The following is a 22,214-nucleotide window of genomic DNA, read 5'->3' as shown; positions in this document are numbered from 1 at the left end:
GTTCTAAACACTTTCTACGCTTAATAAAAGGCCACACAGGCATCAACATGCAAACTTCACATAGGAAGGCCGGAGCTGGAATCGAACCTGTGAGCTCTCTGAGGTCATAGTGCAAATGTCTCCTTAAAAAAAATTAAATAAAAAAAAATTTTGGGGACCGGTCCGTCTTAGAATGTAAAAATGCAATACGTACACGAATTTATGGTCACAAATTATTTTTTTGATTTGAAAAAAAATATATAAAAACCCTGCACTGTCTTTTACAGTGCCTTGATGCTCACGTTTTTTTTTATTTACATTTTCTAAATATGCTTAAATTAGTGCATGTGAATGCAACTTAATATTATTTGAAGAGCAAATAAGGACATATTAGTTGCTTGAAAAAAAAGTGGTGAAGCGGGCCTCGTCTCGGAGCAGCGTCGCAGTGGCTCTCGACCCAGAATGCATTTTGACAAGCTCTTTGAAAAAGCGGCGCGGCTCATCCAAGATGGCGGAGATGGACCAGCTGTTGGACGAGAGTAAGTAAAACAACGCCAATTTCCACCCACTTTCGATCTGTTACGACCCCCCCACGTGACCGCCTCTTTAATTTCCTAGTCTATTTTTTCCATGTTTATGATTTTCCCGCAAAGTTCGAGACAACACCGGTCTGGAGTCGGTCAGGCTAACGCTGGTTAGCATGAGAGGCTAACGCAAGCTAACACGGGAGTTTGTCAAGTTTGTTGTATAAACAAATAACGTTAGCCTAGCCGCTAGCTAGCACCCGCCAATAACAAAAGAAGCCTCCCGGTAGTGGAATAAAACATTCACGCTTAACAAGGTTAGCTTGCAGCGCTACTAGCGCTGTATTAAGTTTCCTTTATTTGTGTCTTTTTGTCGTTAATTTTGATGTGGTCATCTAACCACGTCTCTGTATCAGCCAGCAATTTGAGTCGGCTGAAGGCAAGTCTCGGTTGTCCACTCAGCTGTCGCCGTAACGTTACGCGTGCTTGACAGCTCGACCATCGGCGTAGGCCTCACTGGCTGAGTTGCTGCTTAAAGAGCAGCAATTTGCTGTCAAGGTTGCTTTGTTTCAAGACAATTGCGGTACAGTTAGAGTAATTCTCCTCATCTCTTTTCTAGGCTCCTCGGCAGAAGCCCTTGTCAGTCTAAAAGGTATGTGGATTCTTTTGTTTTTGGAAAAATATGGGGAGTAAAACATTCGAACAAACTTTGTTTCTTATTTATCATGAAACGACAGAATACTTTCTCATTGGCTTTTAGATGATTTGAATGACAAAATAGGCCCGACGTAGTTTTTGGGCTGTGATTGTAATCATTTCTGTCATTTTTTAATTAACTGATGATTCAAATGCAAAAAAAACATGTTTTAAATTTTGGGACATTATATTAAATCGATCGTTCAGAAAATGCCTTCACTGATTAGTCATGTTGGTCATCTATTTCCAAAGTAAAAAGGAGATGTTTGTGAATGTTTTCAATCATAATAGAATTATTTTGGTTTCGTGGAGGACGACAGCAACAGCGGAATATTTACTGACGACAGATCGAGATTCAAAGCATTTGGACACTTTTACCTTAAAAACAGTCTCTGAACGATTAATTGATAGTTTTGATAGATTTTAGTTGTTGATTTAATCAATTAAATATTGCATACCAGCTCCAGCTATAGAATAGTTTTTAGAACCGCATATTCTATCAATCAATTGTCACTTGGTGAAAACACTATCAAACACTAATACTAAACAATACACTTTTATTCCTGACCAGAATCACATAGGTATTCATTCCAAATGTCTGATTCAGATTTTTCACTTGCTCACCCTCCTCACAGAAGGAAGTTTGTCCAACACTCTGAATGAAAAGAACGCCTTCCCAAGAGCTCACAACACCAGGGGACGCCAGTCCACCCTCACCATGGAAACGGCAAGACGTTTGGGTTTCTATTCTATGCGAGACGGCGCAAAATATGCCACAGTCATCGTCGTAAACATCCCCTCCGTTTGTCCTCACAGCCCACCCGGGGCTCGAAGAGGAGTCGCTACGAGGATGATCACGTGCCGCATCGTCCCCCGTCCAGATCACCGCGAAGGAGTCAGAGGGTCAACACCACACCACAGGTTTGGAAAATAACAAACATGCCTAATATTCTTCATATGAACGTGAAACGGAATGGTCAGTCATTGCTGTTTTTTTTTTTTTTTTTTTTTTTGTGTTTCTATGCAGAAGTTTTCCAGTGTGGTGACGCCTGATAAGAAGTCATCACAGAAAATCGGGTTGCGATTACGAAACCTCCTCAAGCTGCCCAAAGCTCACAAGTGGTGCATCTACGAGTGGTTCTATTCCAATATCGACAGGTTATTATTATCATTATTTTCATTCTAATCCGCAATGCTATTCAAAATTGATTTCATAGCATCGCCCCCCCCCCCCCCTTTCTGAATTTATCTTGCAGGCCTCTTTTTGAGGGCGACAATGAGTTTTGTCTGTGTCTGAAGGAGTCTTTTCCCACCTTGAAAACCAGGAAGTTGACGCGAGTGGAATGGGGCACCATCCGGAGACTGATGGGGAAACCCAGACGGTACCTCAGCCAGCGCCCGCACATTGTCACGTCTTCAAGCATCAGAACTTGCTGAAATATGTCAACCTTCTGTTTGGACTTAAGTATTGAAGTGTGTCAATTTGACTTTTTGTCCAGATGCTCGTCGGCGTTCTTTGCAGAGGAGCGGACGGCGCTGAGGCAGAAGAGACAGAAGATGCGCCTGCTGCAGCACAGAAAATTGTCGGACGTGTCCAACTGCAAAGACCTTCCTGATGAAATCCCGCTTCCTCTCATCATAGGAACCAAAGTCACAGGTAACATTTCCCCCCCGCACGTACCGTCATTCTTCTGTTTGTTGCATTTAATTAATTAATTAATGTTTTTGGGGGGGAATAATCTCCTCCCATGTGTATGTCAACAGCCCGACTGCGCGGCCTCCACGACGGCTTGTTCACGGGCCAGATCGACGCGGTGGACACGAGCGCGGCCACGTACCGCGTCACCTTTGACCGCAGTGGCCTTGGAACACACAACGTGCCAGACTATGAAGTTCTGGTACGTCACGCGTGCTCATTCCGACAGTTCCCACGCCAAATTTGCCACTGTAGAGCTCCTCTGCAATGTATGACGACACTTTACGCTTTGTCTATTTTTAATTTTTTTTTTGTGGGGGATCCGCCTTGCAGAGCAACGAGCCCAACGAGACGATGCCCATATCAGCCTTCGCCCAGAAGCACCGGACGACGCGCTACATGCAGAACCTCATGACCCCACCTCGAGGGCCCTACCCGTCCGCGACCACGCCCATCCTCATGGTACCGCACATCGTAGTGATGAAATGCACAACTCGCAACTGTACCTTGAAAAAAATGACAAATCATGTCCGCTGCGCCTCCCCCAGGACCACGACCCTCAGATCACCCAGTCGCCATGGAGGGCCAATCTGTCCGGTGCGGAGGGAGACACCCTGGGAGGGTTTCCTGTCAAGTTCCTGGTCCAAGTGGTAAATGCATGTTTTTATGTAGCAAATAATTATTTATTTATTTGATTAATTATTTATTTAAATAAAAATCATAAGAATTTTTTTCTCCCCCAAAAAAGTGTCTGTCAAGCAAAACTGCCACTTTTGACTCAAATATTTTTGGCTTTTGTGACATCTAAAAGTATCACATGACAAAAACAAAACTAAGAACGTAAAGCGCAAATGTGACTCACTGCATGGTTCGATCATCTGGCTTTTTTCTCACTCTGTTACCAGACACGGTTGTCCAAGATCCTGATGATCAAGAAAGAACACATCAAGCACTTGAAAGAAATGAACACCGAAGCGGAGAAGATGGTACAAACGCTGCCGATCTCATCAGATAATGATTCAAAATGAGTTGAGACGAGGCTTGCCTTTGCGTTTCAGAAATCGTACGCCTTGCCCATTGACCTGGACTTCCAGAAGCGCTACGCGTCCACCGTGCTTGACCTGGAGCAGCTCAACAAAGACCTCAACAAAGTCCTGCACAAAGTGCAGCAGTTCTCTTGCGAGGTAAATTGATCGCCGAAATGCTCTAGAGTGCCCTTGAGCTTCTCGTTTCAACTCTGGTTGGCATTCACGAGACTCTGTAAGTGTGTGATGACCTTGAGTTGTTTTAATGTCTGACCCCTCCCCCCGACCCGGCATCCAGCTCTCTCCAGACCAGGGAACGCTTCCCGCCGACCACTCGACGGACCTGCGGCGGCACTGCGAGGACGAGGCCCAACAGATCGTGCAGCTGAGCGGCGACTCCTCCAAGGACGGCCAGCAGAGCGTGACCAACGGCAGCCTCACGCACCTCGTCTCCCGCCTAACGGCTCTGCTGCTGCAGATTAAGGTCGGAGTCCGTCTCCGCACGCGCACGTTTTGCTGAGTCACTTGTTGTTAGGCAGAATAAATTTTTAAATGGAAATTTTTTGTTTTTTTTAGTGTCTGGCAGATGGCGGAGACTTGAATTCATTCGAGTTCAAATCTCTAACGGAGTCCCTCAACGACATCAAAGCATCCATAGATCCCTCCAACCTCAGGTAGTAGATCAGGGATGCCCAAATCCGGTCCTCGAGAGCCACAATCCAACCTGTTTTAGATGTCTCCCTCTTCCAACACACCAAATTGAAATGATCAGGATTGTCATCAGGCTTCTCAGAGCTTGATGATGAGCTGATCTTTTGCATCGGGTGTCTTGGAGAAGAGAGGGGTCTAAAAACAGGCATGATAGCGGCCCTCGAGGACCAGAGTTGCCCCCCACCCCTTTGTATGTCGCCAACCTTGTGCGTTGTTTCGCTTGCAGTTGCTTCCAGAACAACGTCGAGATCCACGTGGCGCACATCCAGAGCGGCCTGAGTCAGCTGGGCAACCTGCACGCGTTTTCGGCCAACAACACCAACACGGTGTGAGCGTCCGCTCTCCACGGCCAGGTGCGCGCACAAACTCCTTGCGCACGCGCTAGTAGCTCCGTGGAAGGACGATGCCTGAAATCTTCCTTTTTATCATCCTCCACTTTTAGTCTTGGGAAAGGTTTATGAACTCTAATGGAAAAAAAAAAATCTCCACGTTGTTCATCGGCTCCTTGTGCCAAAATTCGATTCTTAGAATTGGTATGTATTTATTTATTTCAGAAACCGTGTTTGGCCCGTATAGGTTTTTTTCCGAGCGCAGGCTTAAGAATGTTTTATAAAATTGTAGATAATTGTACAATATCTATGAAATTATTCCTACTGTTGGCTTTTTGTAATTTTTTTCTGTGCACTCAAAAAGAGACTGGTATTTTTATAAAAGTAGAATTGTTCAACGGGGAGTTTAAAAACTCCTTTTACCCCTAAGGGGGCGAAAAAAAAACCCCACCTCATCGTTGCGTTTTTGCATTTGTCACACTGTCACTGCAACTGTACAATATATGAAAATGCCTTGTATATACTTGTTTGTCGTTTTTATATTAAATATAATATTGCCAAGATTACAAAGTTGCTTTTCAGCTAGAAGAACATTCGAGATTAAACAAACAATTTTATTACAAATTTACAATAAATAGGAGAGAGTTTATGCAAACATTGCCGGGTTTACAAATTTTGTTTTGCTTGGTTATTGAACGTCAAGCCATTTCTTTTTCATTATTAACTCGTGATTTTTTTAATTTGTTTTAATGAGGGGGTGGGGGGGGGTCACCACCTCTTACATAAAACCACCAAATCCAACCATGGCCTCACTTTCCCAGTCTGAGTCAGAATCGGACAAATCCGGCGCTTCTGCGCCGTGGACCGGGGAGAATCCGTCGAAGGTCTTCCCCGCCGCCCTCACGTGCGAGTACTGCAACGGGCCGCCGGCGTCTTTGGGCGACGACCTGCTGAAGTTGTTCTGCGCGGGGATGGGCGGTATCACCACCTTCATCTCGGGTCCGATGGTCTTGTTGGGCGGGAAGTTGTCGTATTCCACCAGAACTTTGGGATTGCCGCTCATGCCGGGTTTGGACGGGTAGATCAGGATGTTGCCGGCCTCGCGACGATTCAACTGCTCGGCCTTCGCTCGCCTCGCATCTTTCTCGTAGAGGCAAGACGACGGCAAATGGCCGTCGCCGATGGTTTTGGTCCTTTGGGGGTCCTCGACCGGGATTCTGTAGGCATCTTGTTGTCCAAAAGCAGTCCTGTGAGCCTCTGTACTGTGGCCGGTGTCATAACCTGAAAGAAAAAAGACCAAACGTGATGAATACTCTTAAATAATAACCATCAGCATCACCAGTTCTTACTTTTGTCTTGGTTCATGCTGTTGGGGATCTGGCTAAAGGACGGCAGCGGATTGGAGGCTTTCATGGAAGAGCCCACCTGGCGACGGGATTTTGCTCTCCTGTTCTGGAACCACACCTGGTTGAGAGGGGGTGGGGGAGAAACGTTAAGTGTTTTGCATACAGGGGCTCTCTGTTCCGTTCCAGACAAAGTCGGAAACATGCCGTCGTCCACGAACCGCTTAAGTCAGTAATCAAGTCATAAATAAATACAATAAATATTCCAGAGGAAAATGTTTCATTCTAATCACGATTGACCAAATGGTTTATTAGGCTTAGAATAGTCTTTGTTTTTTTTATTGCTGCCAATAAAGTATGTCAATTAAATGTGGTGTTTATGAATTCATTTATTTTTTAAGCCCAAGTGGATCTTGTACAACATTGCGTCATGATCACCTTGCAGTATATTAGGCATTTTAGGATGAAAAAACGACAACTGGTGTCTCATTTGAACACACCTGTATTCTGGACTCAGGCAGACCGGTAAGAGCCTCAAGCCGCTCCCTCAGGTAGATATCCGGATACTTGGTATCAGAGTACACTTTCTCCAGTACCTCGATCTGCTGCTGGGTGAAGTTGGTCCTCTTCCTCCGATGGGTCAGTATGGCCACACATTTGTCCACTCGTGGCACTGAGGCGGCGGCGGCCAAGTAGTTTGTTACGTCAGCACCCCGAAAATCTGAAAGCATCGTTTAAGGTTGACGTGAGTGTGTTGTGGGAGAATATCACTCGCCAATGAAATCAAATGGAATGGAATGAATTGTGTATGCTTATTAGAATGCTTTTTTTTTGTTTAATGTTTAATGCACTCTGTGCTGCTCCTTGTGGTCTGTGTGCCTGGGCCAACGGTGCCTGTGAGTTTGATGTCATCTGTTGCTTCAACTTCGTGGCAATGATGTGCCTATCCCTACCCCTGAACTGGTTACCAGCTAATCGCAAATAAAAAAAAATGATAGTACCAAATATTTTATATAAGAAAGAAGTCAAGGCACAGTATTAAAAAAATACAATTAAAAATCCATCTCCAACAACTGAATGAGCTCCGTGGAGCTTTTCAGGCAGACGAGAGCGACGCCTCACCTGGGTTGCCCATCTGGAGGCTTCCTTCGTGGTACATCTGCAAGTGGTTGAGGTCCCCGACGGACATATTTCCATGGATGGCCGACATCGCTTCGTGAGGTCCCCCCTCCAAAAAAAACAACTAAAAGTGAGCTCGGAAGAAGCTCGCTCGGCGTTAAATGTCCCGGCGGATCAAAGGTGTGACGCGCCAAAGTGTGAACGAGGCGGACCATCGACGCTCGGCGGCCCCCGCTAAGCGCCAACTTCAGACGTCTGCGGCCCTCCGGAGGTGTGAAGCTCCGGAGGGCCGCCGCGAGTCTCCTCTTTTAAAAAAAAATCTTTTAATGGCATGAGCGCGTTCAATACACATCGCCAGAGAAAACATTTATCCGCTTTGGCATGGGCCGAGGCATTAATGGAGCTGTCACCTTCAAAGACCGTCGGAAACTACCACTTTCCTTGAGCTTCACACAGTTTGCGTTAGTGAGAACACCTACGAAAATAAAGTCGTACAATTGCAAGAATGAGGTCCAAATGTTGCAATAAAAACAAACGGAAGTAATGCCATTCAAAATGAAATTTTACAAGAGTCATTTGACAACGACGTAAATCATTACGTCATCAATAAATTTTACAAGTCCTTATGCATCAGTATTGCAATTTTACTATAATCAAATGTCATTGCTCCTCAATAAAAAATGTTTTACAATAAGTTGGTATACAAAAGACAATTGTGATATTTGCAATACGTATGTGCCAATAAAATCACAAATTTACAGTAATAAGGCGAAAAAGTAATTTTACGAGAATGTTATTATATAACAATAAAATAGTAATGTTACAAAAATGTTTTGCAGCAATACAATTAAAATGTTGCTGCATCAGTCATATTTATTTATAAGTCAACTATGTGAAAATACAAAATAGATGGATTTTTTTTATAGAATCAGGGTCAATTTATTATTTTTGGGGGGAGAAACACAAATAAAAGTGCATTAGTGATCATATCAAATGGCTGCAAACATTTATTTACATTTATGCTGAGATTGCAACAACCTGGTTATTTGCTTTCACATTCACATATATATAGTGGGTTTTTTTAAATTTACTTTTAATGTGTATTTTGACAATTCTGTACCACACGGGTCAATAACATATTCCTATTGTCAATATACACGTCAAATGTTCAATGAGCTCCCCTTCCCGATTTTAAATGAGAATGCTTGCACACTTTTTACTAAGCGGTCCAACAATCACTCTGTGCTTAAATGATGCTGCACCTAATATTAATCTAGTTAACATCAATTTAAATGATGAGGATTCTGTGTGGCTCGCTGTTCTTTGAACCCGGCCGGCTGCACATAGGAAGTGATTCACCTTCAGTGACAACAAAGTGTGTCACAATACACAAAGACAAGTTCAAAAGTGTTCCAAGGTGCTTGACACCTGAATGGCCTCATTAAATCCTGGCGAGGATCATGTCCAGAGGTGAGGCGACACCAACGTCTTCCTGTCTACCCCCCAAGAAAGAAAAAACAACATTCAAATAGAACGATATGGTAAGCTTAAGGCGAAAACAATAATAAAAATAATTCAAACAAATGTCACTTTTATTATAATTCAGGGATTTCTATTAATGCTGTTAACATCAAGCAATGAGATTGAGCAGAATGAATACAGTACTGGTGTCTGTGGCAAAACAAAAGAATAAATAAAAATAAATAAAGAATCGATATATGCGATGGAAAAACACATGAATGAATTTCAATATATGCCGAAGTGAAAGTGAACAGTAGCAGTAACAGTCAGCAAGGTTGTATTCCACGAAATATACTATACAGCCATCAATGAATCTCGTAATCTTTAATCAAGTATTTACCTTGAATAGTCTCGAAATAAGCATTTGTACATAAATTAAACGCTACAACATGAGGTGTGACATCATAACAGGAATAAATATATAAATGTTGCACTGCAATAAGGTACGTCTTAATACTGAATTGCCATCCGCTGCCTAATGATCAAATATACAAAGACCGCTGGACTGTTTACATTTCACTGCAGAATGGGGGATCATTTACCCGTCTGTCTGTTAAATGTATAATGGTCAGTTGAAGGGAAAAAAACAAAACAAAAAAAAAAAACAAGTAGTGTGCCCTTGAAGGTGTCAAACAGACGGCCAGGACATATCCTCTAAGTGTTTTTCCCCCTTTTGTGTTTGACAGCACGACCTCCTCAACTACCTTTTAATCTTTTTAAAACTTAATTCATGCAAAATCAGTCTTTAAAAACATTTATAACAGACTGAATGTCTCAAAAACTTCAAGAACCTGATTGTATTTGGCATACTCAATCCGGAACATCAGACAAAGCAATGTGGACGCCCTTTACAACGGATGCAGAGAGAACTCAGCGAGATGCCTTCAAGCATGCTCAACTCCCCCACAAAAATAGGAGAAGCGCAATGATAATTATAATCTTTTTTTTCTGTGGCTTTGAAAATTAAAAGATTTTTATTGTCACATGGGCAGAGTGTGTAGAAACCAGATCAAATTTTAAAATATACCTCATCCAAAAAATAGGGTCCTGGACAAAAAAAATTATTAAAGTGAATGATAAATACAATGCAAGATAAAAATTGCCATATCAACAATAAATCTGCAATACAATAAAATAAAATAAAAGATTCATATGTGGATTTAAGTTATATATTTGGACGCAAATAAGCATAAGAGTGCATTTAAAAGGGACAGCTCAATACACTTTTCACTCCAGTGAGTTAAGGCACTTAGAAATGTTCAACTAATAATCATATCATAAAGCATGTAGCGCAAATATTGTAAAGTATTTGATTACACTGGGTGAGGCATTGAGAGGGCAATAGGTCACGTGCAAAACTGAAGACATTTGGCTTTCAATGTTCAGTTCGATAAGTTACATACATGACGACTTAAATAGCCAACATTATATACCTTCGATATAAAATAAAACATCACACACGTTTAGCTTTAATTGCAATGAACTTAAGTTGTTATTTAACAGACGTCTAATGGCAAACATTTTTTAAAATTTATTTTTAATTTTTGTAAATTATTTATTTCGCAATAAAACATGACTTAATTAGTCCAAACTCGATTTTACAGTCTAGAAAAGAAATCTATTCCAAAAAACGGACCCCGGAAGTTCCGTCAAGCTAAACGGAAGTAGGTACGTGGCTGCTTCAGCTGACAGTCTGCATGATGGCGACCGAGGTTCACAGCGGCTACCTCGACAGCGCTCCTACGAGCCGTCTCGAAGTCTCCATCGACGGCCTCACGCTCAGCCCGGACTCGGAGGTCGAGCACGGCCAGCCGGAGGAGCCGCCGCCGCGACCGGACGCCGTCGCGGAGCCCGACGGCCAAACACCGGCCACCCTCGAGGGCAACAGCGACGGTAACGGCGGCGGCGGTGGCGGCGACGGCGACGATGGGGAGTCCGACAAATCATCCGTAGAGGCCAAATGGGGCTTTCCTCTACAAGAGCTTTACGGAATGGCCCTCAGGTTCTTCAAAGGTAACCCAATTATCCATTTCCGATACCAGAACATGTTTAAAAGTCTGATCGATTTGAGCTGCGCGATGCTAGCTGCGGCGAGGCTAGCTGTCACTTCGCAGGCGACAGACGAGTTGCGTTAGCACGTCGCTAGCTATCGGCCACGAAACGCTTCGAATTAAACACTTCCTGCTTTCAACCCCCCCACAATTTGGTGTATCGTTTTTGTTGTTGTGTGAGTGTCACTCCCATTCTGCTATTGTCACTCGCCGTGCGTTAGTTATGATCGAGTGCAACACGCCCGAAATACAAGTGCAGCTTAATTTGCAAGTGATTCCATGCATGAAGACGAAGCTAAACTGTGATTTGTTATTCTCCTTTAGTTTATATAAGACGGTTGCAAGCGAATGAGCTCCAGAATGGTGTCTCCTTCCTTGGTTTGTCAGCCTTTGGAATGTTTTCCTGGGTTGATGATTTTGCTACTCTGCAAAACTATTAGTGATTTAGGGCTAGGAATTTATTGAGATATTGTGTTGGTTTGGTGTGAAATCCTTATATAGTTGAAAAGCAAAACAAGAAATTATTTGGGGAGAAGCCTTTATTTTTTCAAGTGGATGACAACACTACTAGAACCAGGGTTATTATAGTTTTGCAATTTAATTCTAGTTTATGTGTTTTTAAATTTTGTTAGTTTTAAGTTTTCATAGCGGGTGTATTGGGTGTTATTAGTTTTTTTCCCCTAAAGCACTTAGTTCTAATTTAGTTTTAGTATTAGTTTTAGGTTTTAAACAAAGTGTTATGCATGTGTTTTCACAGTCTGCAGTGTTTGAGTTACAATAAGTGGCGCGCATACCCCTTGTAAAGTTAGAGGCATGCATGCGTTCTAATTATAATAAAACTTGGATGCCTTGTTTGCCAAATTGACAACTTCTAAAGTTGATTTGTGGGTTGGATTCCTGTCAAGAAGGATTCAGTCTTGGTGTTCAGTGTAACATTTTTTAAATATCATAAATATATATTTTTTCATTTATGAACAAAAAAAGAAAAGCACTTTTTTACCTCGCGTTTCGTTTCAGGCTGAATTAAAAGTCAAGAGCAGGTGAGCCATTTGAGCCAACAGCACACCCAAACTTCTCTCCTTGGAGCAATGTCTTTTGCTGGCTCTTTTTTATTGGCTGCTGCTTGATGATGTCGTTTATGTGCGACAAATATTAAGAGGACGTCTCCCAGATGACTGTTTGACCTTCTCCTCTTCCGGCCATCTCTTTAATATTGAAAGAAATGCTTTCAAATTCATCACAATTTAATTTAATCGCCAATGACAAAATCAATGCACATTTTATCTGCAATTATAATTAGTTTTGGTTAGTTTTGCGTTGCCGAAAATGTTTTTCTATTTTAGTATTCGTTTCGTTAGTTTTCGTTGACTAAAATAAGAGACAATGAGAAAGTCTACCTATTAGGTGCTAAATGACACCATGTCACAACGAGACAATTATATTGCACCCTCTTTGTTTGCCAAAAACAAAGCAAAGTGTTCATTATGTGGGTGTGGCATTGTCACCAACTACCAATTTAAGGCAACGTCTAGTTTCTGAAAATTGCCGACAGAGCTCGGCCTGCTTGATTATGGAAAAAAACATTAATCACAATCATTTTAGTAATCATTGTAAGCATGATTATTCAAACGATTTTTTTTAGGGGGGGCCAAAATGTTTAAATGTAAACAATAGTATCAAAACAAAATCTTTGAAACAATATAATTATACTATTTCCTTTTGGCCCACACATCATTTAGAAAACGAGTTATTTTAAAATAAAAAAAAAAAAGTACACGTATAAATTTGAGTGCGGCTTCCTTGTATTAAGCAACAGCGCATTCGACTTTACTTGCTTAACATTTATAAATTGCCATAAAACTTGCAACATTTAAATAAACTATTTCAATAGAAAGCTCGTATTTTAAACTCAAGTATACTCTCTATAGTATTAGACTGTGTAAAATGAATACTATTTTATATGTTTTTGTTTTTTATGATTATGCCCATTTTGTAACCGTCGGGTGTTTTTGTCGAAGTATTCGACCTTGTTTGGCCATTTTAAGGCAAATGTAAAGTTGTCTTTCCTGACTTTTTTTGATTTCTGATCTTGAATGCCTTCACTCCTCTCAAACATTTCTCTGAAGTCAGTCAGTCATTTTGAGCTCGTCATTTCCACATAAGGAGGCGATGTGAAAATGTCAATAGTTGTGTGTCGGTGTTTACCTTGCAAACAATCTTGCGTGCATCATGCCGGCCTGTGCCGCCAGCCTTTGTGATTGTAATTGTCAGTGTCAGCATTTCCTTTTTTTTTTTTTTTTTTTTTTCTTCCATCCGTCCTTTTGCAAACGTGTCCCATTGTTCTGGCTCAGATAAGGACGGCAAAGCCTTCCACCCGACCTACGAGGAGAAGCTGCGGCTGGTGGCGCTGCACAAACAGGTGCTGCTGGGCCCTTACAACCCCGACGCGTCTCCCGAGGTGGGCTTCTTTGATGTGCTGGGCAACGACCGCAGGTAACGACCGTCTTCGCACGCACGTGCCGCTTGTCAGCCCTGGCCCGGCACGCCGCGTGCTTATCTGCTGTGCTTGTCTCCGCTCTGCTCTTTAACACTGAATTCACAAACACCTTTGTTTATTCTTGATGTTGTCCGCGTGCAGAAAGGAGTGGGCCTCGCTGGGTAACATGGAGAAGGAAGAGGCCATGGTGGAGTTTGTTCGGCTGCTCAACAAGTGCTGCAACTTGTTTGCACCGTACGCCACCTCGCACAAGATAGAGAGGGAGGAGCAGGACCGAAAAAGGTACAGTACACACATAGCCGTTTTTAACATCTTGCCAGGGACCCAAACATGACGAGGGGAAATAAACATTTTTAGTGTGTCAAGTTGAGCCCGACTAATGTTGACTTTTTTTAGGCCGATTCTGATCTCGCAGAATTAAATTCTGGTAACTGATTAATTGGCCAATTAATTAAAAAAAAAAGTCATGAATAAAACAAGTTCTTTATGGTCCCTTGGCGCTTGCAAGAATAAAAATAGTATAGGTAAGCCTGACATTAATTTCTCCTTTTGTAGTTTTAAAAATGAAGACAATTCTGCATCTGCAAGAATGAGCAAATTTGCTGTTTTTTTATGACTGCTTGAATGTCATTAGATTTGTCTTATGTTATGTCTCAATGTATTAAAAAAAACAATTGGAAAAAAATATTAAAAAAAACAGCTATTTGATCTTAAGCGCTAATATCAACTGATAAAATTGGCTGTCCAATTAATCAATCGGTCTGGCGTATTCAGGTTGACCACACACGTACTGTAGCTATTTCTATTGTAGTACCAACACTTACCTGTGAGAGGCGTAGTGGTGCCAGAAAGATTCTCGACTGCCAGAAAATACATAGAAGAAGAAAGAGTACAAAGGAGTAGAACCAGGGCGATCTTATTTTGTCACTGTTTTGCCCAAATGATATGTAAGGATTTGTTTATGATTGGAAAAACTGTCACGTCATCTTGAAAGTGTCAATTGGAATTTCTATTTCCCCGTCTTTCCACGGTCAATGCTAATTTGTTTTCCTTCCAGGAGGGAGGAAGAGGAGCGTCAGCGACGGGAGGAGGAGGAGCGGGAGCGACAGAGGCAGGAGGAGGAGAGACGGAGGCAGGAGGAGGAGGAGAGGCAGCGGCGGGAGGAAGAGGAGAGAAGACAGGCGGAGGAAGAGAGGCTTCGGGTGGAACAGCAGAAGTACGGATGCTCGTCGCGTTTGCTCGCGCGCTTTCCCCTTCCCGTATCCTGAAGCCATCCGTGCCTTTCCGCTTGGCAGGCAGCAGATAATGGCCGCCCTCAACGCCCAGACGGCGGTGCAGTTCCAGCAGTACGCCGCCCAGCAGTACCCCAACAGTCCCGAGCAGCAGATGGGCCTCATCCGTCAGCTGCAGGAGCAGCACTACCAGCAGTACATGCAGCAGCTCTACCAGGTCCAGCTGGCCCAGCAACAGGTCGGCCACATTCTCTTCGGAAAACTCATGCGTGGTTTTTCAATTTGGGATGAAGCAGGAGTACAATGTTCTCCTTGTTCTCTAGCCAACAGCTGCCACAAGGTTGGCAAAATGTTTTAATTGATTAGATTTTTTTTTTTTTTTTTAATTGTTAAAAATGTTTTCTTTTGGATCAGCACGGTGATGGAGTGGTTAGCACATCTGCCTCACATTTCCGATTTTGGTTCCCGGACTCTCAATAATGGATGGGCGGATGTATTCAAGCAACTTGAATTGTTTAAAATCTTTAATAGTGTTGCCTAGTAACATGTTAGGTAAGCCTGCATTTTTGTCTAATCGCAGGCGGCCTTGCAGAAGCATCAGCAGCAGCAGCACGCTGACGCCATGGCGCACGGCCACCAGGAGGCCGGCGGTTGTTGCAGCGGCGAGCACGCGGCCGCTTTGCCAGCGGGACCCTTGTGCACCACGGCGCCGTTGCCACCTTTGGCCCAGGACACGCCCACTGTCAACGGCGGCGACGCCTACCTGGACAAGACGGAGCGGGCGCTGGAGGCCGAGCTGGCAGAAGAGGTGTCGGAAAACGGGCCGTTATTTGGTGAGTCGGCACACCTTGCGGCGACCTAGAAGGGACAAGATGAAAGGAAAAACGTTTTTCCCTTTTTTTTTTTCTAGAAAAAATATTTTTTTTTTAATACAGGGAAGTAGTAATTGGTGACCGAGCACCCAGACCATTTTCTGTTACCTCAAGTCCATTCGTAGTTCTGTGGTTATCGTCATCAACCTCCATGAAACCGATCATTGTAACACGTTCCCTTTATTTTATTTCTTTTTTTAAAACAACAGCCGACTCTCCGCCCGTCATCGCCGCTCCCTCCATGTGGACGCGGCCTCAAATCAAAGACTTCAAAGAGAAGATCCGCCAGGATGCCGACAGCGTGATCACGGTGGGGCGTGGCGAGGTGGTGACGGTGCGCGTGCCCACGCACGAAGAGGGCTCCTACCTCTTCTGGGAGTTCGCCACGGACTATTACGACATCGGCTTCGGGGTCTTCTTCGAGTGGACGGACGCCGCGTCCGCCTCGGTCAGCGTGCACGTGTCTGAATCGAGCGATGAGGACGAGGACGAAGAAGGTTAGAAGGGCGAGCCATTCGAATGAGCTGCCACTTTAACGTTGCGTTAATCCCCGCGAGCTTGCGCCGGTGTGTTGAAATCGTGACTTCTTTGACTTGTTTCCCGTGCGCGCAGGCGAGCCGGCCAGCGAGGAGGAGAAGGCCAAGAAGGAGGCGAGCAAGCCTCAGGTGGACGAGATAGTGCCGGTGTACCGGCGGGACTGTCATGAGGAGGTATACGCCGGCAGCCACCAGTACCCCGGCCGCGGCGTCTACCTGCTCAAGTTCGACAACTCCTACTCACTGTGGCGCTCCAAGAGTGTTTACTACAGAGTCTACTACACCAGATAAGCCTGACAACAAACCCCGGGGGTGGGCGGGGGCCAGTTGGGGGAGGGAGGGGGGTTCGAGGAGTGTGTGTGGTGTCCATATATACAGTATATATATATATAAATATATGTGTCTGTGTGTGTTTGTGTGTCACTGGATGAAGATGATCTATTCTGAAACCACCACCAGAGGGGGACAAATGACCACACCTGGAGCCCTGTTGCGTTTTCTTTTCTTTCTTCTTTTTGGTGAAGGGACCAATGAAAGAAATTATTTGTCCCCACATGAAAGACAATACGACATTCGTTTCAGCGACATATGCCCAAAAAGTTGGGCTCTCCTTGCTTTTTAACTTTTTCGTTGTTTTTTCAAAACAATTTATGAAGGAAGAAGCATCGAGTTTTACGCTGTAGGCTCCACTCCGAATGGTCTCCAGAATATCACTGAGTATATAATTTAAATTAATATTGCAACTACAAGTGAATGCAGCACGTTCCTGATTTTAGCGACTGCTTCAATTTTTTTTTTTCAATTCTAACACACAATGTTTTCGTTTTGTTTTCCAAACAGTCATCTTTTGTGCGATTATATTGTCCGGAGTTTGTCGTTTTTTTTCACCAGTTGACTCGCTCAAGCCTTTGTAATGTAAATAATTCTATAAGTTTATGTGAGGGAGCGTTTTTAGCCGAGGTCTGAGGGTTCTGAAAATTCAATGCACTGTTGGAAGTACGAGTAAGATACACGTTAAACATTTTACCCCACTTGAATGAACGTTTAAAATAGAACAAAAAAAAAATTCAAATAAAAGTATATTACTACAAGACTGTTGAGATGCAGAAATGGGAGACATTTTTGTTTTTGTATTGTTTGATTCTATATGAGTTGGAAGAATCTTTTTGGGCATATATTTAATCTTGATTAAAGTTATGTTCATCTCTTGGGCTGGATCAGTTTGTTCACGTGTTTTTTTTTTTATTTCTCTTTCATAATTTCTTGAATACTTGAAAACATCTTAAGCAAGGAAGTAGCAATTTAAGACTTGCATGTGTTTGAACAGAAAATGTGAATGGAATTTTTTGTAATATATCACCTTTGATAATGTGCGCTTTGTGTTTTTTTGTGTGTTTATATTGGCACTATTGGGCCTCATTTCTACCCTTTTAGGTTGCTGTGACCACAGCGAGGAGACAAAAAAAACGCTCTTTTAATATGTGGCTTAAGCTGTTGTGTAAAAAGAAAAAAAAGAAGCCAATTTTCTTAGTGCAGTTGTGGGAATGAATACCAGGCGACCTACTAGATAAAGAAGCAGGGAGGAGAGATAAATCACAAGTTAAGTGTTGAAAGAATGTGGAGGAGTTATTTTAAAAAGACGTTGCGAGCAAACGTCAATTTAAGATTTTTGTGTTGTGAGCGGGAAAGCTAGCAAGCAGGTGCTGATAATGTACACTTTGATTGACTGCTATTCATTAGCCCGTCGAAACCTTAATTTATTATCACTACAACTAGTTGTTAAAAGTCGACTTTCCAACATTTACCAACGGCACACAATACTAATCTCCAAACGTTTAACTGGTAGTGCGTTTGTATGTAACGTCCCTTTTCTTTTCTCTACTCTGGAATGTTTTAGCTTTAGCTTAGCCTGTTGCTAACCGGACACGGGACCACAACTACGCGACAGCCACGCAGGTATGTAATAAATTAATTTGAAGAATATATTAGTTGATAAAAAATGTGTTCACGGGGTCGGTTTTTGATTCACGCTTGAATTTGGGGAGTTTTATTTCCATGTGAAATGTCGAATCTAGCTAGTCTTCAATTTTGGGTCATGTCACCTTCATTTGCTCTCGAATGTCTTTTAAAGCTGTGTTTTTGAGGATTATTTCAGTCAGTAACTGACGATTTGTTTATAATTTCAATATATTCACGTGTGTTAATTTAATATATTCGTTTGTTTGGTGCTCCTTCCGCAGAATGAAATGATTATTTTTCAATTAGTCTTGTGTCGTTCCTTTACACAACATTTTATTAAATGTATATTTTAAGTTAAAACAATGTCCTTCTGCCTGTTGCGTTTTATTGCAAAGTTTAATACAATTTTTGTATTTTTAATCCTGTTTTCCATGTTAAATTGCTTAGAGCTTGTTTTGCTTGTGTTGGGCTAAACTTTTTTGGGGATGTTTATTATTTACCTTTCATCTAGTATTTCTGCATCTAAAATCATGCCGAGTTTGTTTATGAGTTCACGTTTCCAGCCTTTTATGTCTGCGTCAATACTAGTTGGTGTTTTGTGGTAACATGAGGACCATTTTAAGCCACTATTTCAATGAATAGCTTATTTTAACATGATTAAAAAAAATGTAAACTACAGTAGAGAAGTTTAGTTTACCATTAGGGTTTAACATTTATCTGACAAAAAGCCAATCAATAATATGCGAAAACAGAATAAAACTGTGCCATCAGTGTACTGGAAACACTGCAGCCAAGAGGAACACTGCATGGAAAAGAACTGATAATTGGGAATGAATCAACATAAGATAGTAGAACAAGCCGAACCTTTTTTTTTTTTTTTGCAACTGTCAAAATGTTCCTGAGAGCAGCAGAGAATCCGCTTCTGTTTTTCCCAACAGCCTTTCTTGCTGCTGCAGGTAAACTTGTAAGTCAGATTTGTCCGACTCCGGCTCCAGCGTCCTACAGGTGGTTGGCAGTATTTTCCGGGTTTTTCTTTTGCCCCCCCTTTCTCTTACTTTTTCTGTGTGTGTGTGTGTGTTTTTTTCTCCCCTCTGCCAGCAGCCTGTCCTCCGCACGGCGTGTATTTGAATTTGAATAAGCGAGTGCAGCTGCACGAACATGGCGGGGTTGGAGGATTACGTTCAAACGGCGAGCGCCATTTCGCGGATCGCGCGTTTCTAGTTTTCCAAAAACATCCACTTAAAGGAGACTTTTTTGACGATGCCTTTCCACCAGAGGACCGTCGAGCCGCGGCGCGCGAGCAGGTTGCCGGCCCGGGGCAAGGCGAGGCGAGCCGCGGCGGCGTTCACGTCGCTGGACGAGGTGGGCTGTCACACGCTCACCAACATCATCCACCAACTGGCCGACCTCTCGCGCCTGGCCGCCGACGTCTTCCTGGGCATCGAGCTGGAGGCGGCGTCCGTGTCGCGGAGATCGGGACGAGTCCAGGGACGCCTGCGCACGCTGTACGCGAGAGTCGGCGTCCTGGAGGCCAAGAAAGTCCAAGTCCGTAAGTTTTGGCAAGTCACCTTGCATGCTGTTGGAGTCCTGCAAACGTGTCATGTGCATTGTGCGCTGCAGCAGGCTGCGTTTGATGCCCTGCTTTGCAAAGATTGAAATGGCAACTGCCCAACTTACTACAACAGTGATTCTAAAACTTATTACTCAAAATATCACCCCGTGATCAACATACAGTAAAGTTTTAATAGCATAATTTATAATGGTTTTTATTCGAAAACGTGTATATTTGTTGTATTGTATGCCATAGTTACAAACATGTAATAACTGCTTAATTTTAGACAATGAAAAAAACAACCTCAAAGCAATGACATTTCATGCTACAACATAAATCAAAAGCGTACACTACATAGTGCAATACATAGTGTTTTACCCACATTTTAGATATCAACCTCCAAACTTTGGCTACTAGACTGGATGCACTGCAATAGTACTGCAAGTGAAAATCTATAAATTGTTGTTGTATACTGCACAATTACGTACAAGTACATGCATTCTGAGTCATACGAGCATGTAATATGGACTTAAAAGACCCCACTAAATACTGTTTTATGCTTATAAGTACAACAATCTGAAAGTCTACGAGTCTAGAACATAATTACTACTGTAACATTGCCCAATAATTCATTTACACAAAGAATAACAAACAACAGGAACAGACAATGTAATAAATTTGACCTCTCGGAAAAGTGACCTGCGACCCACTACCGGTTCCCAGTCCCACATGTTGTGAACCCGTGCTTTGGAGAATCATGTTTCTTTCCTGTCAAACTCACTTTGTGCACAGTGAGGAGAAAATGTGGCTGTTGCGGAAGTTTCAATGAAGCACATTCCATCTTGTGTGCTTTCCACATTCACGCTAGACAAAAGATCACAATGCACAGTTTTGAATGACACGATCAGGGAGGTATTAATGTCACAATTTGTTTATTATTGTGAAAGTGTAGACTGCTACACCTTTGAGTTTGCAGTGTGTTTTTTCCCCATAGGTAATAATAGAAATAAGATGTAGGCGTCTTAACGCATTTATCGACCGTACAGACCTGTTTTTACAGTAATATTTTAACATTCTTACCGGGAGCTATCATGCAAAACACGTCAGCGGTAATTTACTGATGGCGACCTATTTAATAAACAACCTCTGTGCTGTAGATAAATAAAAATATATCTTAAAATTCAATAATAATGTACTTATGACCACGCTTCTTTTTTCGCACGAGTTACTATAAAGACAACGGGATGCTGTCGGAATTCGCGGTCCTCCGTATGTTGTGGGTATTTTGTCAGACATTTGTTGAAAACATGATTTGCTTGCGTTTTGGATAATAAAATTCTGGAAATCATTTGCGATAGGTCTTGATGGCGGCTGCATCCTCTCGCTGGAAATGGATTTTTCGTCTCTTTGTGAAAGCTTGCATGCATTTGTCTGTAATTTCATCCCTAAACTACCAAACTACTCCAACTACTCCAGTTGCTATAAAACTAATAGCATGTGTGGTATGACTACCTCCATTTGGCAGTGTAGAAAGTTGTGTCATGACCAAGGTGACAGCGAGCAAAACAGACCAGTCTCCCGGCCACGCCTCCTTTTTCCCACCCGTGCTAGCTGAGGCGTCAGCTCATGTCACAATTGATGGATTTCCACGCAACCCACTTGACCATCTGTGTTGCTCCAACGGAGCACGGGAATGCACCGTGTCTCCATAACCAAGCCACAGTGTGCCAAAGTTATGATGAAAATAAACCCAACTTTTGTTGGTTGGCCATCGCTGCCGGCGGCGGTTATACATTAACCCAGACTTTGATTTGTGCAATCGGGAATGTGGCAGCCTGTTGTTCGCTTGCAGACGCACCAAAATGTTCAACAATGCCAGTGACTGAATGAATGGAACTTTGAAGCGCGTCTTTTGATCAGGCGTGAACTCTGGCGATACCAAAGCAAACACTTCTAAACAATTTTTTTTTTTGCATGTGGTAGCAAAGCCCTCAATTATTATGAAATATGTCGCCAAGGAGGTAAGTTGAGAAGACAAGCCCTTATTTAATTCCGCTCAACTCCTGACTCATTGTCTGTCGTTTTCTTTTAGCTCGTCTTGGCTGCTGTGACTCACGCACACGCACGAGCACGAGCACACGCGCACCCACACACACACACACACACACCCCCCCCACACACACACACACACAATAATAGACGGAGCAAACAGAGCTGAACAAATGCGGCGTGTGACGAGAAACTGATTGACTGTTAAACCACAAAGGTGTGTTTAAAGTGGCAGCCATTATGTAGCGGCTAATCTGTGTTATCACGTGCCAGCCCTTTGCGGACCCTGTTATCTTTTTTTTTTTTTTTTTTTTTTTTTTTTTTTGGTTTTCGTTTTTCTGGAAGGAAGTAGAATCAGTAAATTTTTGGTCTGAGTATTTATTGATTTATTTATTATTCTTTTTTCTTTGTGGATCAAATTCATTTAGCATAACGACACACTGCGCTGTTGAAACGAACAAATGAATTGAACGGGAAAATGTCATTCCCTCGCCCTTCCTTGAGTGCATTGATAGTCACGCCA

The 22,214-nt window shown here is 42.7% G+C and overlaps 4 protein-coding genes across 4 annotated transcripts in view; 3 read left to right on the top strand and 1 right to left on the bottom strand.

Moving 5' to 3' along the window:
• The first annotated feature begins 396 nt into the window (after positions 1-396).
• On the top strand, positions 397-5,479 carry lin9 (lin-9 DREAM MuvB core complex component). The gene is made up of 15 exons (XM_088285759.1): positions 397-518; positions 1,123-1,155; positions 1,835-1,926; positions 2,016-2,120; positions 2,227-2,357; positions 2,456-2,581; positions 2,699-2,856; positions 2,964-3,097; positions 3,229-3,357; positions 3,444-3,545; positions 3,801-3,881; positions 3,954-4,079; positions 4,219-4,404; positions 4,497-4,594; positions 4,858-5,479. Exons 1-15 carry the CDS (start codon positions 488-490, stop codon positions 4,961-4,963), a joined length of 1,638 nt encoding a protein of 545 aa, XP_088141885.1. The 5' UTR covers positions 397-487; the 3' UTR covers positions 4,964-5,479.
• Positions 5,480-5,606: 127 nt separating this feature from the next.
• mixl1 (Mix paired-like homeobox) lies at positions 5,607-7,659 on the bottom strand. The gene is made up of 4 exons (XM_088285760.1): positions 7,426-7,659; positions 6,804-7,024; positions 6,310-6,424; positions 5,607-6,241 (listed from the first exon to the last, which is right to left on the bottom strand). Exons 1-4 carry the CDS (start codon positions 7,511-7,513, stop codon positions 5,739-5,741), a joined length of 927 nt encoding a protein of 308 aa, XP_088141886.1. The 5' UTR covers positions 7,514-7,659; the 3' UTR covers positions 5,607-5,738.
• A 2,930-nt stretch (positions 7,660-10,589) lies between these two features.
• acbd3 (acyl-Coenzyme A binding domain containing 3) lies at positions 10,590-17,348 on the top strand. Its single transcript, XM_088285758.1, has 8 exons — positions 10,590-10,956; positions 13,346-13,487; positions 13,633-13,773; positions 14,549-14,707; positions 14,787-14,961; positions 15,304-15,556; positions 15,805-16,092; positions 16,208-17,348. The coding sequence occupies exons 1-8, from the start codon at positions 10,641-10,643 to the stop codon at positions 16,420-16,422; spliced, it is 1,689 nt and encodes a 562-aa protein (XP_088141884.1). The 5' UTR covers positions 10,590-10,640; the 3' UTR covers positions 16,423-17,348.
• The window catches only part of nhsl1b (NHS-like 1b), a 58,437-nt gene continuing 53,550 nt past the window's right edge, over positions 17,328-22,214 (top strand). The window contains exons 1-3 of the mRNA XM_088286877.1: positions 17,328-17,351; positions 18,040-18,087; positions 19,366-19,639. Coding sequence (XP_088143003.1) covers positions 17,328-17,351; positions 18,040-18,087; positions 19,366-19,639 — 346 coding nt within the window. The remainder of the gene's footprint in view (positions 17,352-18,039; positions 18,088-19,365; positions 19,640-22,214) is intronic.

The sequence above is a fragment of the Idiotropiscis lumnitzeri genome, chromosome 21 (assembly GCF_059441095.1).
Source record: "Idiotropiscis lumnitzeri isolate Australia: NSW breed Sydney's pygmy pipehorse chromosome 21, RoL_Ilum_1.0, whole genome shotgun sequence".
In the NCBI taxonomy this organism is placed as follows: domain Eukaryota; kingdom Metazoa; phylum Chordata; class Actinopteri; order Syngnathiformes; family Syngnathidae; genus Idiotropiscis; species Idiotropiscis lumnitzeri.
Note: the sequence above shows the minus strand (reverse complement) of the source record. Positions and strands in the feature narration are given on the sequence as shown.